This window comes from Nycticebus coucang, chromosome 22, assembly GCF_027406575.1.
Source record: "Nycticebus coucang isolate mNycCou1 chromosome 22, mNycCou1.pri, whole genome shotgun sequence".
In the NCBI taxonomy this organism is placed as follows: Eukaryota; Metazoa; Chordata; class Mammalia; order Primates; family Lorisidae; genus Nycticebus; species Nycticebus coucang.
In genome coordinates this window covers 6,175,034-6,196,325 of record NC_069801.1, presented here as the reverse complement: position 1 = coordinate 6,196,325, position 21,292 = coordinate 6,175,034, and the positions used below count along the sequence as shown (strand labels likewise).

At 48.3% G+C, this 21,292-nt stretch overlaps 1 protein-coding gene and 1 non-coding gene across 8 annotated transcripts in view; both read left to right on the top strand.

Moving 5' to 3' along the window:
* The window catches only part of SLC2A7 (solute carrier family 2 member 7), a 31,791-nt gene extending 14,238 nt beyond the window's left edge, over positions 1-17,553 (top strand). For 4 of the 7 annotated variants that reach the window (XM_053576791.1, XM_053576787.1, XM_053576792.1 and 1 more), the window contains 3 exons: positions 1,033-1,108; positions 2,897-3,024; positions 4,074-5,028. In XM_053576791.1, the coding sequence (XP_053432766.1) occupies positions 1,033-1,108; positions 2,897-3,024; positions 4,074-4,298 (429 nt within the window). In that variant the 3' untranslated portion in view covers positions 4,299-5,028. Of the gene's footprint in view, positions 1-1,032; positions 1,109-1,282; positions 2,870-2,896; positions 3,025-3,982; positions 5,029-8,685; positions 8,793-17,448 lie in introns of those variants that run through there. The other 3 variants (XR_008376963.1, XM_053576789.1, XM_053576793.1) reach the window with 3 other exon arrangements.
* On the top strand, positions 6,477-6,609 carry LOC128575703 (small nucleolar RNA SNORA13). Its single transcript, XR_008377114.1, has one exon. It is a non-coding gene; the product is annotated as a small nucleolar RNA SNORA13 (small nucleolar RNA).
* Positions 17,554-21,292: the final 3,739 nt, after the last annotated feature.

Genomic DNA, 21,292 nt, shown 5'->3' with positions numbered 1-21,292 from the left:
CCCTCTGACAATGAGCAGGTGTTGATTTAAGGGTGGCAAGGGCACCCCGTTCAAGAAGAAGGACACAAGCACAGGGTTCAGTGTGGACTAAAGAAGAAACTAGCAAGAGGAAGTAGGGACTGTGGACCAGCGGCTTTGCATGTGATAGAAAAACAGCCTCCACTGAACAAGAGCAGCACACCAGACAAATGCGAGGGTCAGGCTGGAGGAAGAAGTGCGATATTCTAGCAAGTGAGCTTGTCCTTGAAATAATCCCCCAGGTAATAAACTGGGGCAGAGCTCTCATCATGAAATGCTCCCCTGTGTCAAGGTGTATGTCAGTCTGTAATATTAAAAATATCCTAGAGACAAAAAAAAAAATAGCCGGGCGTTGTGGCGGGCGCCTGTAGTCCCAGCTGCTCGGGAGGCTGAGGCAAGAGAATCGTGTAAGCCCAAGAGTTAGAGGTTGCTGTGAGCCGTGTGACGCCACGGCACTCTACCCGAGGGCAGTACAGTGAGACTCTGTCTCTACAAAAAAAAAAAAAAAAAAAAAAAAATATCCTAGAGACCAGATTAAGACAAACTGGGAAAAGAGTAAAAAGAAATTGAGAATAGTATAACAGTGAGGTTAAAACCTATCAGGTCAGGCCAGGTGCAGTGGCTCATGGCTGTAATCCTAGAACTCTGGGAGGCCAAGGCAGGTGGATCTCCTGAGTTCACAGGTTCAAGACTAGCCTGAGTAAGAGTGACACCCTGCCTCTAAAAATAGCCGGGTGGGAGGCTGAGGCAACAGGATTGCTTGAGCCCAAGAGTTTGAGGTTGCTGTGAGCACTCTACTGAGGGTGACAAAGTGAGACTGTCTCAAAAAAAAAAAGCGATTTTTGTTTTCGTCTTCCTCTCCTGCCTACAGAGCCCTGGAGGCCCATGTAGGTGTCAGAAATCCAGGTGTTGCTCCTTCCTGGAGCAGAAAAGTGGGCCTGCAGGTGGACCCCTCTGCACATGGGGCTCCCGGCCAGGCCCTCTCACTCCAGACAGTCCTACTTCTCCCCACAGAACACAGTCCCTGCGCTGTCTTACCTTGGTGTCATCTGTGTCTTTGCCTACATCTCAGGACATTCCATTGGGCCCAGTGAGTACCGCACAGCTCCCCCCCCGCCACCCCCATGCTGGTGCTGGATGAGCACCTGTGGAATGAATGGAGGGCCTCAATCCTCCACTTCTGCACAGATTCCCGCCCATTCTGAAAGGTGCAGTTCACTTTGCCTTTACTGACGACATTCCAGTTAATGTTCGTTCACTCAAGGGACATTTACTAGGTACCAACCAGTGTTACAGCCAGGTGGTGCCCCGCTAATCTTGGTGGCTCTCAAAGGTGCCCAGACTTGGGTCTGACGCCCAACAAGGAGATGAACCTTTGCAGAGAAAGAGTTTGCACCAGCCAGACCCCCCGGGGAACCTCTTAGTCCCCCGTCTTTGGTGCCACCAACTGCTACAATCCTTTTGTATTGTCCCCACGTCCATGTGCCAGTGTCTTCGGACCTTCACCTGGGCCTACCTCTCCGGCAGCCCCTGAGACTCCAGACTCCTCCCTCCTTGTCCCACCACCTGCCCCTGGTGTGTTCTAAGAGCCAAATCTCGTTCTCCCAGTTGGGGAAAAACTCCCTCTGACAGCAAAGACCCTAATAACATTCCCTGCAGTATCTTCGTTTTGTCCATAAACCGAAGTAAAGGAATTTACCCATTGACCACACGCTGATGGCTGCCTAGGCTGTGCTGTGTCAGGCACACACAAGAGACTAACACACTTGTATTTAAGGATATTTCAGAAGTGGGGGTTTTGGCAGGAAGCCTTCCCAGTGTATTTCAAACATGGTAGCAGGAGGACCTCATGGGAAAGAGTGTATGTGAGAGAGAGAGAGAGCGTGCGCGCACCTGCCCAGGGTTCCAGGCCGCTCCACCTGTGTTGCCCGGGACGGGTCTCTGTGCGTCTGCCAGCCTCGCGGTAACCGGAGGTGCACACAGATGCGAGGTCAGACGTGGACTGACCTCCCACGTTCCATTCGGACCCTGCGGGAGGGCTTAGTTGCAGTGGTCCTGGTGAAGAAGCGGGCGGCGCCCACGCCGGAGAGCAGAGGCCGGAGGAAGGGAGCCCTCCTCTCTCAGCTGCCCAAGGGCAGCTTCCTCCCGGGGCTCTGATTCCCCTCCACGTGCATTTTCCGCGTGCCCCTGTCACCCCGAAGGCAGGAAACTGGCCAGGGGCAGGAGCTGAATCTTAACTCTCTGTGCATAAAACCAGATCTGTACAGTATATCCGTGGCAGTAAATTTTCACAGGATGGCGACTGGGGGAGAGGGGAGAATGGCTTTGGACGTTTTAGAGAATGCGCCCTAAGGGGGCTATAATGGAAACCGGCTGAGGAGGAGACTTACCCCCAAAGACAGGTGTGGCCGGCAGGCGCTGCCGTTCCCAGACCCGCCACCGGAGGGCAGCACCCCAAGCACACCCGAGCCCGCTGCCGGTCTACGGCCTGGAACTTGACAGTGACCGGCCACAGAGGAACGGCTTTCAGAAAACCCCCGCCTGTGGGGCAAAGGCACATTCGTTCCTGGCGCTCGCTGCCTGCTGCTCCCAAAAAGTTTTCCATTCACTCCACTTCTATAACACAAACCTTCCTGGGCCTTGAAGAAACTTAGCAATGGAAATTAAATTCCAGGCTCAAATTCCACTGGGCCTTTTCAGCTTCGGCCCTAAGCGTGCCCTAGTGTCGTGGGTTGGGGTGGGCTTCCTTTCCGGTCGCCAGCCGCGGCAGGGGCAGCCGGGTCAGGCCCGTACCGGCGCTCTGGGGGTCTAGGTCTGAAGCCAGGACAGACCGTGTCCCGCCAGCCCTGGGGACCCTCCACCCTTCTCCGCCCTGCAGGTCCCGTCCCCGCCGTGGTGAGGACCGAGATCTTCCTGCAGTCCTCCCGGCCCGCCGCATTCGTGGTGGACGGGGCGGTGCACTGGTTCACCAACTTCATCGTGGGCTTCGTGTTCCCATCGGTCCAGGTGGGCCAGGGCCCCTTTCCCCACCTCGCCCCAGCCCTGGGGTAGGAGTTTCAGGGGTCAGCAGTAGCCCCCCTTCTGCCAATACCTCTGAGAAGTCAACAAGGGAGGGGCAATTCTCAGACGCTGAAGGTGGCTGGGCACATGAGGCTGCTGCCACCAAACTTTAAATACGGGTTTCCTACTTGCTGAAGGGAGCGCCTGGTGAGGGGCTGGCTCCTCCGGGGCTCTGACCTGCCAAGGTCAAAGGCAACAGGCCACAAGCTAGAGCTGGGATTTTCTTTCTGTTTTTTCTTTCTTTTTGGAGACAGAGTCTCACTTTGTCACCTTGGAAGTGTGCTGTGGCATCACAGCCCACATCAACCTCAAACTCTTGGGCTCAAGTGATCCTCTTGCCTCAGCCTCCCAAGTAACTGGGACTACAGGTGCCCACCACAACGCCCAAAGTCTCACTCTTGCTCAGGCTGGTCTTGAACCTGTAAGCGCAGGCAATCTACCCTCTTCAGCCTCCCACATGCTGAGATTGCAGCGGTGAGCCACCGCATCCGGCCTTTAGAGCAGGTATTTTCAACCCGTGAGCTGCAGCTGGAGGATCTTAGGTGTGCTGCGAAAACTTTTAAAGATCATTAATTAAATTATTTTCAAACATAGTTCAAAGCACAGTAAGTATATTTTTTCTTTTTAACTTTTTTTAATCAACATAATTTAAGCGTGTGATGGAAGTTTAGGTTCAAGTGTGCCGTAAGATAAAAAAAAAAAAGTTAAAAACACTGAGCTAAAGCCAGAGAGGGAGCAAATCTCTCCACTTGCTTCCTGTTTCTAAGATGTGATATGACCTTGAGCTCTGTGGACTCAGCACCTTCAGAACCTAGAGGCCTTCCACCCCTGTTGTCACAGGGCTAAGGATTCCTTTTTGATATTGGGGGGGGGGGATCGATTTTCTAGCTATTTACTCCTCCAGGCTGCCCAGAAACTCCTTTATGACTCACAAAGGCCTCAGCCAGAGCTGCCCTGCGTGTTTTTCTCTCCCCGCTCCTGCTGCCTTGGTCTAGGTGGCCATCGGGGCCTACAGCTTCATCATCTTTGCTGGAATCTGCCTGCTCACTGCTTTGTACATCTACCTGGTTATTCCTGAGACCAAGGGCCGAACGTTTGTGGAGATAAACCGCATTTTTGCCAAGAGAAACGGGGTGGAGATTCCAGAGGAGAGGAAGGAAAAAACCACCAACGCTGGGCCTCATATGCCCTCCACGGCTACCAAGAACACTTCCTTTTAGTGGCTCTGCATGGCGGCCACGTGCTCATATTGGGCTTCTCTCCATGACAAAGGCGACTCCCTGCCCCAGGCTCTGAGACTTTAGTGTCCCCAGTGGCTACTGGAAGACAAGTTTTGTCCCTGATTTAGTTGAGAAGCAGTTGGGCTCATTTCCAAGCTGGTCACTGGGAGGATGACAGGACAGGCAGGTACATGAGTATTGATCAGTGAGACCCAATTCTCTGATTCTACATTGGTGCCCAAACTTGAATGGTTTATGGAGTGTCTTTTGTGTGTGTGTGTGTTTTTTTTTTTTTTTTTGGCCAGGGCTGGGTTTGAACCTGCCACCTCTGGCATATGGGACCGGCGCCCTACTCCTTGAGCCACAGGCGCCGCCCATGGAGTGTCTTTTTAAAAGTAAAACTTTGCAAGTTCAGCAATTGTTATGGAGACCAGAGTGTTGGTTAGAGAATCAAAGGCTAAGGAGCCCACTGGCTTCCTCTCTGCACGCTGTGACTGTGGATTGCGCAGCTGATCCTGGCTGGTGCTCACCACTCTGCTGCGGATCCCAGGGCAACTGGGCAAGAGAGTTAGAGCTGTTCTCAGTTTTAGAAAAGCAGCTCCAAGGGCGGTGTCTGTGGCTCACCGGAGTAGGGTGCTGGCCCCATATGCCAGAGGTGGCGGGTTCAAACCCAGCCCTGGCAAAAAACTGCAAAATAAATAAATAAACAAACAAACTTAAAAAAAAGAAAAGCAGCTCCAAGTCAGCACCCTCCCTAGGCCAGGGCAGTTACTTGTCATCTTCCCACGCAAGGCCCTGCACTCATTCCCTGCTGCAGGGCACACTTGGCTGGCTGTTGCCTACAGAGCAAGCCGAGCCCTTGGCATAGCACGGTTTCCTGCCACCACCCTGTGCACTTTCAAACATTTGTGTCTTCCTTTCTGGGTACTTTCATGTACCGCTCGGCCGAACGATCAAAACGCCACCCAGCCCTCAAAACTCAGCTTGAATGTGCCTTTAGAACCTCTCCTGTCCTACCCTGGGGGGGAATCCCCTCATATCTGGAACCACTGTGTATCTTTTCCTATCAGAGGACCTGTCACTCTATATATTATTAGTCTGCCTATTGCCTTGTAACAAATTACCCCCAATGTAGTGGCTAAAATAATAACAGTCATGTCTCCTGGTTCCTGTGGGTCAGCGTTTAGACAGGACTCACCCCCAGTGGGAATGGCACGTCTCTGCTCCTTGACATCTGGGGCTTCAGCTGGGAGGCTCCAAGGCCAGGACCAGAATCACCCAAAGGCTCATTCAGTTTCTGATGGTTGTTGCTGGATCTCAGCGGAAACTAACACAGACTCAGGCCTCCCCACATTGTGGGAGGTGGATTCTTTGGGGGGTGAGGAGTGAGGACAGGGAGAGACAGGGAGGCAGACAGAATCTCTCTCTCACACACACACAGCCTGAGCTTTGAAATCCACTTTCTATTCACTAGAAGCTAGTCACTGACTCCAGCCCACGTGGGAGCGGGGCCAGGGGATGGGAATTACATTCTCTCCTATCACTCGCCACAGAGGCCAGGTGGCCTTGATCTCAAAGTTCCTACTTAGCTCAGCGCCTGCAAGTGCTTCTAGCAGGTGTCTGATAAGTGCTTGCTGACTGACCTCCATTGGGGACAGGTGACCGTGGCTCCCAGCAGCTGCAGCCCCTCCCTGCACCAACCCATCAGGCTTTTTGTTGCTGGGGTTTGGGGTACTGGCCACCATCTCGTCTCTACTTTGGAGACGAAGACTAGGTAGGTCTTTGTACTTTGCCTGCCTTCCACAGATGCACTAATCTCTCCGCCTAAGCCCAGGTGCTGCCAAGACGTGACTCCCCAGATAAGGAAAGATGAACAGGTCAAGGTCCCCAGGAAGGAAGAGTGTGAGCCAAGGCCTCGGGGCGGGGTGGGGGTGGGGGGTGCGGTGGCCTGGCATAGGTCAGCCCCCACTCACTCGCAATTCACCAATTCACAGTGACTCTGGACTTGTGCCAAGTTAGGCAGTTTGCAGGAGTGAGCGGAAAGGCCTCCAGAAACCACAGCAACTCAGTCTTCAGGCCAAAAGAAGTTTGAGGCCCTTGTCTCCTCAAACTCTTAGACACATTCCTTTAACAGAAACCTGCTCTCAGCAATGATTCCTTAAAAAACAAAAACATTGTAGCCTTTGTGTTGCCCATTCACTTTGGAAACTAATGGATGTGGTGTCAAAAAAGGCATAAATTAAACGCTTTGCAGCCTTTTCCTGCCCTTAAATTTGATACCTTTGGTGTAGGGGCTGCATAAGTAACAGTTAATGCTTTTGTTTACACATGGGATCTTGAGCCTACCAGAGGATTTTGGTGAGGATTTTGAAAATTTGATCTTCCCAAGAGTTGATTGGATCACTTAAAATGCCAGGAGCCTGAGGAGTACTGAAATAATTGCCTTTGAATGGCCCATAATGATACATTTATGACAGTGGATATGCATAAAGGTTAATGTGTTTGAGATTTAAGTCATGAAAAAAAAAAAACCTTATGAGCATCCTGCCATATCTCCTTGGCTGAAATATTTTCGGCGATCTACCCCATGACACTTCATCTCATTATGGATCTTGAAAAAATTAAATTTGTTTTTCTGTAATACCTTTATTTCACATACCAAATTTTTCAATAATTCTTTAGCAGTCATAAGTCTGACAGAAAATAAAACATTTCCTTCATCATATCTAATATTCTGACTATTTTCAAACCCCTGTGATTGCTCCTGAGGTGCATTTGTGATCACTCCTGTCAAGCACCAGGAGTGGAGGTTGGGCTTAGGTTTTCGTGGGGGGGGCCTTTTCTGTAGTTTTAGTTTTGTGTACTTTCACGTTGTGATCATGTGTATGTGAACCTTAAAGCAGGGGTGGAGGTAGGGGGTAGCAGGTGTTTTGAATGCTCAAGGCCTTCTTTCCCTCCCCACACACCCAGATCTGTGGCCCAGGCTTCGACGTTCCCTTGCCGTCCCCTTCTCTGGGCGACCGTCTTCCCTGTTCTCCCTTTGTTCAAGGTTTTCTCTTCAGGGCCTCACTTTAGACCGGGGGTCTCCATGCCAATTCTCCTCCTCAGCTGCTGAGCTGAGAGGCCAGGATCCTGCACATGCTGAGAGCCACACAGGGCAATGGTCACCTGAGGACAGGGCCAGCCCAGAGTGAGCTGAGAAGGGTGGCTTCACCTCTGTCTGAGCACTGTGGTCTGAGCACTAGGACCCAGCTGCGCTTGAAGCCAGTGTCACGTAGAGTTTTCTGCCAAATGAAACAGTGGATTCCCAGAGTTGCTAACACCTGTTTGATCTGGGCTTTCTGCCTCTGAAAACAGAGAATCTTGAATGAAATTGTTCATTCAAGAACAAAGTAAGTCAGAGCAACATTTCGTTGCCTGCTGGGGATTTAGACCGTACCCCAGTGCAGACCTCCAATAAACTAAAATAAGCCCACCAGTGGTTCTCAAGCACATCAGTGTGGCAGGAAGGTGTTAGAAACACAATCCCCCCACCTGCCCCCGCACCTGCTGAATCACAAGCTCTGTGGTGAAGCCAAAGAATTGGTTTTAACAAGCCGGCCTGCAGGGCTGTCTAGTTTCAGGGCCCTCCTTTACATCAACATTTTGGAACCAGAGGCTTACTCTGCAGGCCTGACCCACAGACCACACTCAAACCTTATGCTATGACCAGAATCCCACTTCAAAAAGATTTCTTCCACTCCAGCCTGGGGGATGGGCTGGAATAGAACAAGTGTGGAGAGAAGCACAAGGAAATATAAGGAGACAAATTAGAAGGCTGTTTCAACTTGAACTAGACCTGTGATTTTCAACCCATGTGTTGTGGCACATTGGTGTGCCGTGAGAGGCTCTTAGGTGCGCTGCAAACATTTTTAAAAACTTTAATTAAATTTTTAATTATTTTCAAAAGAAATTCAAAGCACAGTAAGTATATATATATATATATACTTTTTTTACTCTTTTTTTGATCAACGTAATTTAGGCATGCCACAGAAGTTTAACTATAAGTTCAAGTGTGCCGTGAGATAGAAAAGGTTGAAAAACACTGAACAAGAGAGAGGTCAGTGAAAGTCAGAGGTGGCTACAGGGAGCTGAGCCGTGTTTAGGTGAGATTCAAGGGGATTGGATGGTGGGGAGGGGAGGGAGATGTTAAAAATGTTTGCTGTTTTTTACATCCTTCATTGATACCATTTACTGAATTGGGGGTCACAGGAAAAGTACTTCTAGAAAAAACGTGAGTTTAGTTTTGCACATGTTGTGATTAAGTCCCCCCCAAATTCTGGGGGTTCAATTTGATTGGGCCACTTGAATCACATCTATCCCTGAAAACAATCCTTGTGGTCAACAGGATGGAACATGCTGACCGGTCTCCACCCGTCTCAACTCCATGTGAGTTGGGAGGGCAAAGAGCACTAGCCGCCCCACCCAGAGATCCCTAAGGAAGACGTGTTCTAGGTAAGGACTTGCACCCTCCCCCAATACTACTGAAATGCCATACTGATCTCACCTGAACATCCCAGATATATGCTCCGCCTACTCTTTCAACTTATCTTTGATACCTTTAGCCTTGGATTCTGTATTAATATTCACATTACCACCGACTCTTTATTTTTGCTTGCATTTGCCTGGGATGTATTTATCTGTTCATCGCTGTACTTTTAATCTTTCTGTGTCCTATTTGAGAGAGGCACAATCTGAGAGTCTTTGCCCTTGAATAGCAAAGTTTAATCCATTCATATTTGTTACAATCATTGTTCATCTACATCTTATTTTAATCTTTGTTTCTTATATGTTCTTGCCATTATTTTTTATTTTCTAGTCTTCTGCTATATTGATTAACTTTGCTTAGTTTTTATATTCACAGTTTGGGCATTTTCTATTCTATTTTTATTTTACTACTAGTGTCCACAGAGCCCTTGCCAAAGTTCCACGTGAGGCTTCTTCTTCCTGTGGTAGAAAGATGGAGTTCTCAGGTTGATTCATTGCACTCAGGCTCTCAGAGGTCCCAGGCCAGGCCTTCTCAGACATAGCTCTACCTTTCCCCAGAGAACACAGTCCTGAACTATTTCACCTCACCTACATCACAGGATGGTCTACTGCCTACCTTCCCTTCCCTCATAATCCTTCCAAGGACAGCTGAGATTTGATTCCAGAGCCCAAAAAGGAGATGAAGCTCAGTAGGGTGGCCACATGGCCTACCAGGCTCAGTCTGTAAACCCCATACACAGAGGCCATGCCACACCTAGGACAAAACTGAGCCAACCACTTCAGGCCATCCCCCAGTCAGTCGCCTCTGATATTCCCATTCCTCCTCATCACATCCATCATTTTAAACCCCAGAGAAAGGCACTGCAGTTAAACTACCTGCTGTACGCTTTTTAATTCACACTAAGAATTACGTTCTCTGTTGACATTGCTGTGTTTCCTACATTCCCTAATGTGGTAGTTTTATTTCAAAGAGAAGCCTCTTGGCCATGAAGGAATTTGAATCTCTGATGGAGAACATCAACCAAAAATCGTAGGAGTGTCCCTCCAATGGTTGCCTAAGACAGAGGAGACCAGATTCTCAATCTTGCTCTGCCATTTGGTACCCAAGGCACCTGGACCAAGAAACTTAGGCCTTTGCACCTTGTTCTTAAACGAGCATCATATGGATGCCCTGGTGACTTCATGTGTGGGAATACTGCACCCTGAGAGATGAAGGGGAGATCTTCAGGGCCCTTATTTTTTTTGGCTGGGGCCAGGCTTGAAACACCACCCTCAGGCAGTACCTGTGGCTCAAAGGAGTGGAGGGCTGGCCCCATATGCCGGAGGTGGTGGGTTCAAATCCCACCCCAGCCAAAAACTGCAAAAAAAAAAAAAAAGAAAGAAACACCACCCTCAATATTTGGGGCCAGTGCCCTACTCCTTGAGCCACAGGTACCGCCCTGGGCCCTTTGGTTTTTCACAAGGCCAGCAGGCCCATCTAGTATTCCGGACCAGGGCCTACCAATGGCTGTTTGCCCACCTGGATCTTTGCATCTGAGAAAGACAAGCATGACTAGGCTTTCCTGGTTGCTGATGCCTGAGCACCACTCCAGGTGCAGTGAAGGCCTCTCTTGGCTCCACCCACAGGTCAGGGTGGGCACTCTGGCACAGAGACCAGCAGGGCATTTGATCCACTTTTAGAAAATACTAGGGTCCCAACACCCTAAAACCAGCCCAAGGACTTGCCTTTGTGGAGCAGAGGCTGCCTAGCTGCACTCCAAAAAATGGACCCCACCCCAACATCTTTGTTCCATAGATGTGTTCCAAGGGGTTAATGAGGAAGTGGCAGGGCCAGGACTCTGAGCTGAGCTCCATCACCCCCCCTGGGAGACTGTGTCAGGGCAGATCCTCTGGTCCTGCCTGCCGTGGGTGATGAGATAACAGACCCTCACCCTCCAGCCTCCCTGCTTAGTCCTGAGGGTCCACCTGAACAGGGTCCACCTGACCCAGGGTCCACTGGGTCTTAGCTGGGAACCGTGGGTTTGTGAAGCTCAGAAATGTGGCTAAGGCCAGGGAGGAATTTCTGTACAACCTGGCCCAGCAGTCACCAGCAGGTCACCACCTGCCACCCTTCCACACTGGCCTCCCTCACCAAGGCCAGGTGGTCCTCTTCTGCTCTCTGGCCCCTGACTTGTACTTGTGTAAGGCTTGAGATTTCCAGGAGCCAATAGTGGCTTGCCCAGCCTTAGCACTCAGATGTCACTTATTCAGGCCTGAGAGGGAACATCTGAGTGACCACTTTCCCTCTGTCCATCATATCTTTGCTGGGGGCAATCCACTATCCAGAGGCAAAGGTGCTTAGAAATCTGAAAAGCAGGCTCGGTGCTTGTGGCTCAAGTGGCTAAGGCGCCAGCCACATACACCTGAGCTGGCGGGTTCAAATCCAGCCTGGGCCCACCAAACAATAATGATGGCTGCAACCTAAAACTAGCCGGGCATTAGTGGCAGGTGCCTGTAGTCCTAGCTACTTGGGAGGCGGAGACAGGAGAATCGCTTGAGCCCAGGAGTTGGAGGTTGCTGTGAGCTGTGATGCCATGGAACTCTACCCAGGGCGACAGCTTGAGGCTCTGTCTCAAACAAAAAAAAAAAAAAAAAGAAATCTGAAAAGTAGCACATGGAGGAAGCAGGGACCAACGCCCAGAGCGACTCCACATCTCGCTGGGATGGTCTAGGGCATGACTCTCCTCTTTGTCCTTGATACACCTGTAACTTGCCACAAGACATTACAGGATACTGCGCCTTAGTTTACTAATACGGAAAATGGGCTGGGTGCTGCTAGCCCATGGCTTTGGTCCCTGGGCACCGGCCCTGCCGTACCCACAGTGGCCACGGGAGGGCAGCACCTTCCCTGTAAGGGCCGCCCCGTCCTCTTGGCGCAGGAATCTGTCTCCTGCAGAACCTTCCTCGCTTGCATTCATTTTTTACAAAACGGCACCAACTCAGAAGGCATTTCAGAAGATTCTTGGCTCTGGCCGGAGGAACATCCACTGAAAGTGGCACGGAGCAGCTGACCAGCTGTGTCCAAGAGATGTTTTGTTTCTCAGAATTTTCTCTGAGTATTAGGAGCTTAGGGAAGCCAATATCTGAACATTGAAACTCCAGGTCCTACTAAGGGGGTCTCGCCGCCTCTCCTCGCAGCCTCAGCAACCGGTCAGGTGACTTTCTCCCGGTTGACAATGTGCAGATGCCCGTGGCTGTTCAAAGAACAGATTCTCTCCGCTCTCCCGGGTAGGACGCCCCGCGTGGCTGGGGGCGGCAGGTGCCCTGCAGTGGCAGGGAGAAAGTTTTCAGAACGCAAAGTTGACCTCGGCAATTTAGTTTAAAAGGTGAATGTTACCCCCAAAGTAATAACCCTTGAAGCCTTTTTGTTTTAGTTTTGGTTTATAAACCAAATTCTGCCAGATTCCTACTTTATTTGTAATAATTAAAAGTGGAACCCTAAATTAACAATAAGTCGGGCAGCATCTGTGGCTCAAAGGAGTAGGGCACGGGCTCCATATGCTGGAGATGGTGGGTTCAAACCCAGCCCTGGCCAAAAACTGCAAAAAAATAAAAAATTAAAAAAAAAGTTGTAACACAGCAAAACCATAATATTCGCAGTTTCCATTCAAGTTACAAAAATGTCAATGGATGATTGGAAACTTTCATTTTCAACCTTCAATAAAAGTAAAACAAACAGAGCTAATATACTGACTATTAAAAAATTAAAAATCTTAAATGCAGAAAAAATTCTTTTTTTAAAACATAGTTATCATCTTATTTTAACACTCCAGTGTTTCTTTTTTTTAATTTTTTAAATTATTTTTAAATCATAGCTGTGTACATTAGTGCAATCAAGGGGTACAATGTGCTGGTTTCATATACAATCTGAAATATTCTTATCAAACTGTTCAACATAGCCTTCATGGCATTTTCTTAGTTATTGTATGTAGACATTTATATTCTGCATTTAGTAAGTTTCACCTGGGGTGAAACTTGGGTTGGAGGGAGGGTAATGGGTGGAGCCACACCTACGGTGCCTCTTAGAATGGATACAGGTGAAAAAATTCTTGATAAGTTTGCTGCTTTCATTTTATCATCTGCTTTATATATTTTATTATTTCAAAAACAATGCTTGTTCAGTGACATTCCATAATAAAAATATGTATGTAATCTAACCCAGCCAGGAGAACTTATGATTTAAATCCTTGCTGTGGAACCTGCCAGATCTCTCTGCGTGCACACATACACACACACAGTTCATGCCTGTTCCCGTCTCCAAACAGATTTAGACATTTAAGGAATGGCCAACCTTTTGCTACTTCAAAACTGAGCAAGCATAATTGTCTAACATTTACTAAAAGGTTTTAAAACTTAAAAATTAGAGATTTCTTTAACCACAAGTGTTGTATGTAGGATGGACAATGAATTCCTCAGATGCCTTCCTGGGTGCCCACCTTCCTCTTCTCTCCCAGACTGGGGACTCTCTTCCTTTCATTTCTGCTGTCCCTAAGGAGGTCTCTAAGAGGAGGTCAGGAGCAGGCCCCTGCCCTGCTGCACCAGGGCTCCTGGAAGGCCCAGGGTTGTGCCGGAGGGCTGACCTCCCAGCTGGGCTGGCAGCAGTGGACAGGCCTAGGTGGTTTCAGGCCAGCTCCCTGAACAGACGAGAGTCTCTGACTCAGGCCCTTCCCTTGCTTCCTGCCGCCCCACCCGCCCTGGCTGTGCCACCTCCCCTGCGCCTGCCCTCCAGCCACTGAGCCTGGTAGGCACCTTCTTCTCCTGACTCGCCCTCTCTGTCGACCCTGCCAGCCAGGACCTGCCTCCAGAACGCCCACTTGGGGCACTCCTATAGCGGGAATGGGGGCCACCTACCTACCTCCCCCACCACCTTGACCTCCAGAAGGGGGTGCCTGCCACAGCAGGGCCTCGGGAAACTCTCAGCATATTATTGAGCAAGACCTGCAGCCTCCTTTCCCGAAAACAGAGTGCCCAGGCCTGCCACCCTGCGTGAGAGCCACACTAATGCCAATGAGCCATCACTGTTGGAACACATGTGCTCACAGGAAACTCAGGGGAAGTGACAGCTTGCTCGGGGCTGCAGGATGCTTCCAAAATCCAGGCTGCTCCATGGCTCACACTTTGGGAGACTGAGGCAGGATGGCTTGAGCTCAGGAGTTTGAGAGCAGCCTAAGCAAGAGTGAGACCCCATCCTTACTAAAAATAGGAAAACTAGTCAGGGGTTGTGGAGGGCACCTGTAGTCCCAGCCACCTGGGAGGCTGAGGCAAGAGGATCGCTTGAGCCCAAAAGTCTGAGGTTGCCGTGAGTTATGATGCCACGGCACTTTACCCAGGGTGACCCAATGAGATTCTGTCTCAAAAAAAAACAAAAAGCCTTTTGTCCTACCAGTTTTTTCTTAAGTGCTGAAAGTAATGATTTTTCTGGATGCTTTAGCCATGTTGATGGGAGCATCACCTGGGTCCTCCCGCCCTCCACCTGCCACAAGGGAAACACAGCACAATGGGAAGGTGACTGCGTCCCCACACTGCTTCTATTGCTGATCAACTCTGGGCCTCAGTTTCCCCACTTCTAACAGGACTCCAAGTCCCCAACTCATGCTGTTGCTATGAGGATCAAGATGAGCTGAGATCCATAAATTTTCGGGAACTTTTGAAGCACAATATAAACGTGGGTGACCTTTATGAATAAAATGTCCCCAAGAGCTGGGTCAGTGCTCAGCTTGATTCTTGTCTGGGTCATTTGGGACCCCCTACAGCCACTTTCTGCACTTGGAACTGTGCTCCTGCTGGGGACCAGTGCAGAATCTCCCGTGGCCCTAGTGGCTGCAATAAACACACAGCTAATCTGGGCCAGGGATCCCATGGAGGGGGCTTCTGGGGGCCGCCATGCTTCTACCTGATGACAGTCCTTCCCTCCTACACGACACATTCCTTCCAGAGCCATTCTGAAGCCCCATCCTCTGATCCATAGATGAGCCTGCCCCAGACAGAATCATACAAGCAGCAGGCTCAGGTCTGAGATCACAGTTCAGAGCAAAATGGTGACGTGCTGCCACCATGGTGTTAACTGAGAGAGCCAGGGTCACCTCAAGTTCATTATTGTCAATCTCTGGGAATAGAAGATGGTCTGGTGGCCTTTGTAGTGATGAGGTTGGAGAAGCACAGCTAGAGAGAGTAGAGGTCTGCGCCCTATGTTCAGTGCCAGGAACAGCACGTGCAAAGGCCCTGTGGTTGGAACATATTTGGTTTGTCTGAGGTACACCATGGCTAGAGCTCAAGGGACAAAAGGGAGAATGGTAACAGATGATATCCAGAAGGTAGCCAGGGGCCAAATGATGTCACCAAAATTAGGACTTTGGAATTTATTACAAGTATAATGGGAAAACACTGGAAGGGTTTAAGTAAGAAAATGATATAATTACATTCTTGTTTTAAAAGGAATAAGTAATAATAAATAGTAACAAATACCCACATATCCATCACCCACTTTAAGCATTCCATCATTACAAAGATTACAGTGAAAGAGTCTGTGTTTCTTTCCCTCCTATAATGGATGTGACCAATATTCTGAATTTGGTGTTAATTACCTTTTTATGTAGTAAGCCACCTTAAAATTATGTCAACGATGGAGATAATGTTCTAAGAAATACCTCCTTAGGAGGTTTCACGCTGTGCAAACATCTGGTAGGGTGCACTTACACAACACTCGGGGCACGGCCCACTGCATACCTGGGCTCGAAGGTGTGGTCTGCTGCTCCTGGGCGACACGCCTGTGGGGCTGGTCACTGAGTACGGCAGGCCAGTATAACACAGAGGTAAGCATTTGTGTATCTAAAGATGTCTAAACATAGAAAAGGTGCCGTAGAAATACAGTGTTATAATCTAATGGGACCACCATTGTACATTTGGTCTGTATATGATACTATTATTTGGGGTTTCTTTGAGACAGGGTCTTGCTGTGTCACCCGGGCTGCTTGACTGTAACCTCAGACTCCCAGGCTCGAATGATCCTCTCACCTCAGCCTCCTTAGCAGCTGGGATTAAAGGCACCTGCCACCACACCTGGCTAATTTGTTTTAACTTTATTACTTTTTGTAGAGGGAGGGTCTTGCTTGTTGCCCAGGCTGGTTTCAAACTCCCGCCTGGATTTCCCCAAGTGCTGGGATTATAGGCAGGAGGCGCCGCACGAGCTCTCTGCTTTTCCGGCTGCTTGTTTTCTGTTGCTCAACAATATGGTCACAAATCTCTATCACGCTGATGTTTCTAATTCTCGTTCACTCTTTCTTCATTACTACATAATGTGATCTTGTAAAATATCATTGTTTTACATTCACCCGTTGACAGACTTTTATCTTGTTTCGTACATTTTCCAATGATAAGTAAAACTCCTCCGAACGTTTTTGTCTGTTATGTACATGCTCGATTCTGAATACCTGGGAGAGGAATTTCTGGGTCACAGGAGATCCACCTGTTCGTCTTTACGAGACTCTTACCAAACTGTTTTTGGAGTAGTTGTCCCTGATGACACTCCTCCCACCACTGGGTGCAGATTGCTCCACATCCTCAGAGCACTTGGTATCACCTGCCTTTAAAGTTTTTGCCAGTCTGAGTTGTGAAATGGTATCTCATTGTGATTATGTCATTGCACTAATTACCCTTGACTGCGAGTCTCTGCATGAATTAATCTATTGGTCATTGCTGTTTCTCCTCCTGTAAATTCTTGGTTCATCCCTTTTGATGCTTTTTCTCTTGAGTTGGTAGTTCTCATTCATTTTTAATATTTCTTTGTATGGATGCTAATTTATTCATTAAGCACATTTTGATTCCAGGCCAGAAATTCTTCTTCTTCTTCCACCTCCCCCTCCTCCTTTTTTTAAAGATGAGATCTTTCTCTGCCACCCAGGCTGGAGTGTAGTGGCGCAATCACAGCTCACTGCAGCCTTGAACTCCTGTGCTCAAGCGATGTCTCCCAAGTGGCTGGGATGACAGGTGTGCACCACCACGCCTGGCTACTTTTTTATTTATTTATAGAAGTGGGGTCTCTATCTGTTGCCCAGGCTGGTCTTGTACTCCCAGCCTCAAGTGATCCTCCTGCCTCGGCCTCCCAAAGTACAGAGATTACAGGCCTGAGCCACCAAGCGTGGGACAGATACTCTTCTTAGGGACTTGGAGTTTATTGTAAGAAAAGACAAGACAAAAATCTTGTCCTTGTGGAGCCTCCTTCTTTAAGGCGAATTCCACATCCTGATTTCCCTGAAGCACAGAACCCAGCTTGTTTTGTGTTGAAGGATGTCAGCGCTGCTCATTCCCGAGGCCATCAGCTTGATCCCTCCCTTGCCTATCTAATGGAGTTAGGAACCAATCATGACTGTCACCTGGATTCCTTATTCCACGGAGGTTGCAAAACAATTCCTTCTGATTTTACTGGTTGGGATTCCTCCAAGAACTTCCCTCGCCAAAAGGATGTCCACTCAGAGCCTGTGAAGGGGAGCTTATCTGAAAAAGGGGTCTTTGCAGGTGTAATTAAGTAAAGGCTTTGAGATGAGATTATCCTGGATTATCTAAAAGACCCCAAACCCAATGGCAGATGTGCAGGTAAGAGAAAAGCAAAACGACACAGACGCAGAGAAGGCCGCGAAGGCAGAGGCAGAGATGGGACCTGTGCAGCCACAGGCGGAGGGACGCCTAGAACAAGCAGCAGCCACAACTCCCGGGATCCTCCCTGGGAGTCTCTGAAGGGGACTTGGCCCTGCCCACACCATGATTTCAGCTTGCTGGTGTCCAGAACCCTGTGAAAATAAATTTTCATTCTTGTAAGCCATGAAGGTGGTGGTCATTTCTCACGACAGCCATGAGAAACCAAGGCGTCCATGAAGTTACTCTGGAATACATCGTGCACAGGAAAAATAGGACAAATGCTTGATTTTTTCCCCCTCTGTATTTGCCAATTTACAGAAAAATAAAGGGTTGCCCTCACAACCTCCAGAGAACTGGTGAGTTTTCTTTCATTTCTTTAGGACCATTGTGGGCCCGCACACGTCTGCACACACTGTACGTGTGTGAACAGTACACACAATTTGACCCATTGCAGTTACTCTTTTTGTGATATTGTTCTTCTGATGCTTAAGTTGTCCCAGGAGCCCCCTAATGATGGTGCCGGTGTTTCTTTGACAGGACACAGGAGTCTTAGATTTCTTGTTTTCTGGCTTAAGAAGATATCCCAGGTTCCTCATAAATATTCTTGCCCCAGATCTGGAGTCAGCCATTTCTCCAAGGAACCCTGATTCCTTGTAGCAGAAAGTGGTGTTTAGAGACCACAGTCTGGTTACAAGGGTGTTTGTTGCTGCTGGGTTATTGTTGTTGCTGGGACTTCTCATTGACAGATTTAGGAAATTCATGCTTTTTAGACAGAGAAAAGGAATTTATAAATTCATACTGATATTTCCAGTTCAAATGTATGTAGCTTTTATTTTGTTTATTTATTTATTTATTTTTGAAACAGAGTCTCAAGCTGTTGCCCTGGGTAGGGTGCTGTAGCATCACAGCTCACAGCAACCTCCAACTCTTGGGCTTAAGTGATTCTCTTGCCTCAACCTCCCAAGTAGCTGGAATTACAGGCACCCACCACAACACCTCACTATTTTTTGTTATTGTTGTCATTGTTTAACAGGCCGTGGTCGGGCTTGAACCCAGCAGCCCTGGTGCATGTGGTCAGCATCCTAACCACTGAGCTAAGGGTGCCAAGCTCAAATATATGTAGCTTTGAAATTTTTATTTGGCTCATGCCTGTAATCCTTGAACTATGAGAGGCTGAAGCAAGTAGATCACCTGAGCTCAGGAGTTCAAGACCAGCCGCAACAAGAACGAGACCTCATCTCTACTAAAAATAGAAAAACTAGCCAAGTGTCATAGTAGGCAACTGTAGTCCCAGCTACTTGGGAGGCTGAGGGAAGAGGATTACTTGAACCCAAGAGTTTGAATTTAGGGTGAGCTATGACACCACAGCACTGTACCCAGGGCAACAGAGTAAGACTCTGTCTCAAATAAATAAATAAACAAATTTTTATTTGGATCTCTGTTTTTAAATGCTGAAAATTTCATTACTAAGAACATTAACATAATTACATATGCCTACACGGTGGTAAAGGATAGTAATTGCACACACACAGAGTTTCAAAATAACAATACCAATATAACTACAAACAAGATTCCTGATTACTGGCCTGGAGTGGTGGCTCACGCCTGGAATCCTAGCACTCTAGGAGGCTGAGGCAGGTGGATTGCCCTGAGCTTACAGGTTCCAGACCAGCCTGAGCAAGAGAGAGAGACCCCATCTCTAAAAATAGCCGGGCATTGTGGCGAGCGCCTGTAGTCCCTGCTACTCGGGAGGCCGAGGCAAGAGAATCAATCACTTGAGCCCAAGAGTTGGAGGTTGTTGTGAGCTGTGACACCACTCTACCAAGGTGACAAGGTGAAACTCTGTCTCAAAAAACAAACAAAAAAAAAATTCCTGAGTACTGTTTAAGATTTCTTAGTACATTACATCCTTAGGATATACCTCACCAGGAGGTATAATAAAAATACTATGTTTAAAATAACATGGAAAACTCTTTCTCTGGGCCATCAGATCAATGTACAACTATTTAATTGTTTTATTATATTTTTGATGTTTCAAGTTACCTTGAGTTTTAGGTATTCTTTCCTTCTTTATTTAATTTTGTTTTATAATTATGTAAAGCCCACGGTTCCAAAGACAAAACTACCAAATATGGTGCATACGGAAAACCTCATCTTTCAACTGCATCCTCCCCATTCTTTCCCCTGATAACTCCTTTTAGGTAACTTTTTTTTCTTTTCTTTCTTTTTCTTTTTTTTTTTTTTTTTTTTTGAGAAAGAGCCTTACTCTATTACCCAACCTAGAGTGCCATGGTGTCATTATAGCTTCTAGCAACTTCAAATTCTTGGGCTTGAGAGACCCTCTTACCTCAGCCTCCCGAGTAGCTGGGACTACAGATGCCCACCACAACGCCCGGCTAGTTTTTCTGTTTTTAGTAGAGACGGGGTCTCACTCTTGCCCAGGCTGGTGTTAACCTCCTGAGCTCAGGCAGTGCTCCCATGTTGGCCTCCCAGAATGCTAGGATTACAGGCATGAGCCACCATGTCGAGCATAGGTAACTATTTTAATTAACTTTTTTGTTCTTTTTTCCCTGGTTTGTGCCTGAAAACATAAATAAATACTTAAATATATTCAGATTGCCCACTCTTCTCATGCCACCTGCAAAGTTGCATGTGTACATGCCCATGGGCCTATACCTTGCTCTTTCCCCCTTACAAATGCAGCCTATAGCCTGGCACAGTGGCTCATGCCCGTAATCCTAGCAACTCAGGAAGCTAAATCAGGAGGATTGCTTAAGGACGGGAGTTGCTTGAGGCCAGCCTGGACCACACAGTAAGACCACATCTCTAAACATTTTTTAAAAATTGAGAAATATATGTAGCAGCCAGAGGTTATTCCCTGTGTAGTTCTCCATAATGGGAATTACTTTGATTTAGCAAACAATCCCAACCTTAAGATACTTGTGTTGTTTCTAATATTTTGCTGTAGAGAGGGCTATCATAAATGCCTTTGGGGATAGAGTTTTGGGGTGAGAGGACTGGGTCCTGGCATGCAGGCAAGAGTAAGCCTGTCTGTTTACATTTCACTTATTTGTTTATAGCATCTCTCTCCCAAAAGGGATGTAAGCTCCTTGGCTATGTGGTCCACTGCTGCATCTTCAGTTCATCACAGATGCTCATTTCTGGTTGAAGGAATGAACTTCACGATGTTGTCCCTCAGCTAAAGCCCTGCAATGGCTGCCATGGCCACAGGGTAAAATCCAAACCCCTTTAGTGGCTCAGAAGGTACTAGTGACGGCCTGACCTCCCCCTGGGCACACCCCCCTCTTCTGCCAGCATCCAAGCTGCTGCTCTGACCACCCCAGCTGTGCCTACCTCCTATTCTCTTGGCCAACAGTACCCTGCCCCTTCCCTCCTGGGTCCACAGGGCAAGCCCTTCTCAGCCTTCAAAACCCAGGAGGACTTGGGTGGCGCCTGTGGCTCAAAGGGGTAGGGCGCCAGCCCCATATGCTGGAGGTGGCGGGTTCAAACCCAGCCCTGGCCAAAAACCACAAAAAAAAAAACACAAAAACTCAAAACCCAGGAGGACCAGTCCTCCTATGGCGCTTAGGAACACAGGTGTTTTCTCTATCATAGGGTGGTTGGTTATTTAAATGTTTGTCCTGCTCGCTGGACTTGAGCTCCAGGCATGTAGGAACCATCCAGTCTGTCCTCACCCGTCCCTCACCCCCAGTGCTTAGCGCCACAGCCTGCATGTGGCAGGGGCTGGACAAAGCTTGAGGAGTCAATGAGAAGAAAGTCTTTGGGAGTCAAAA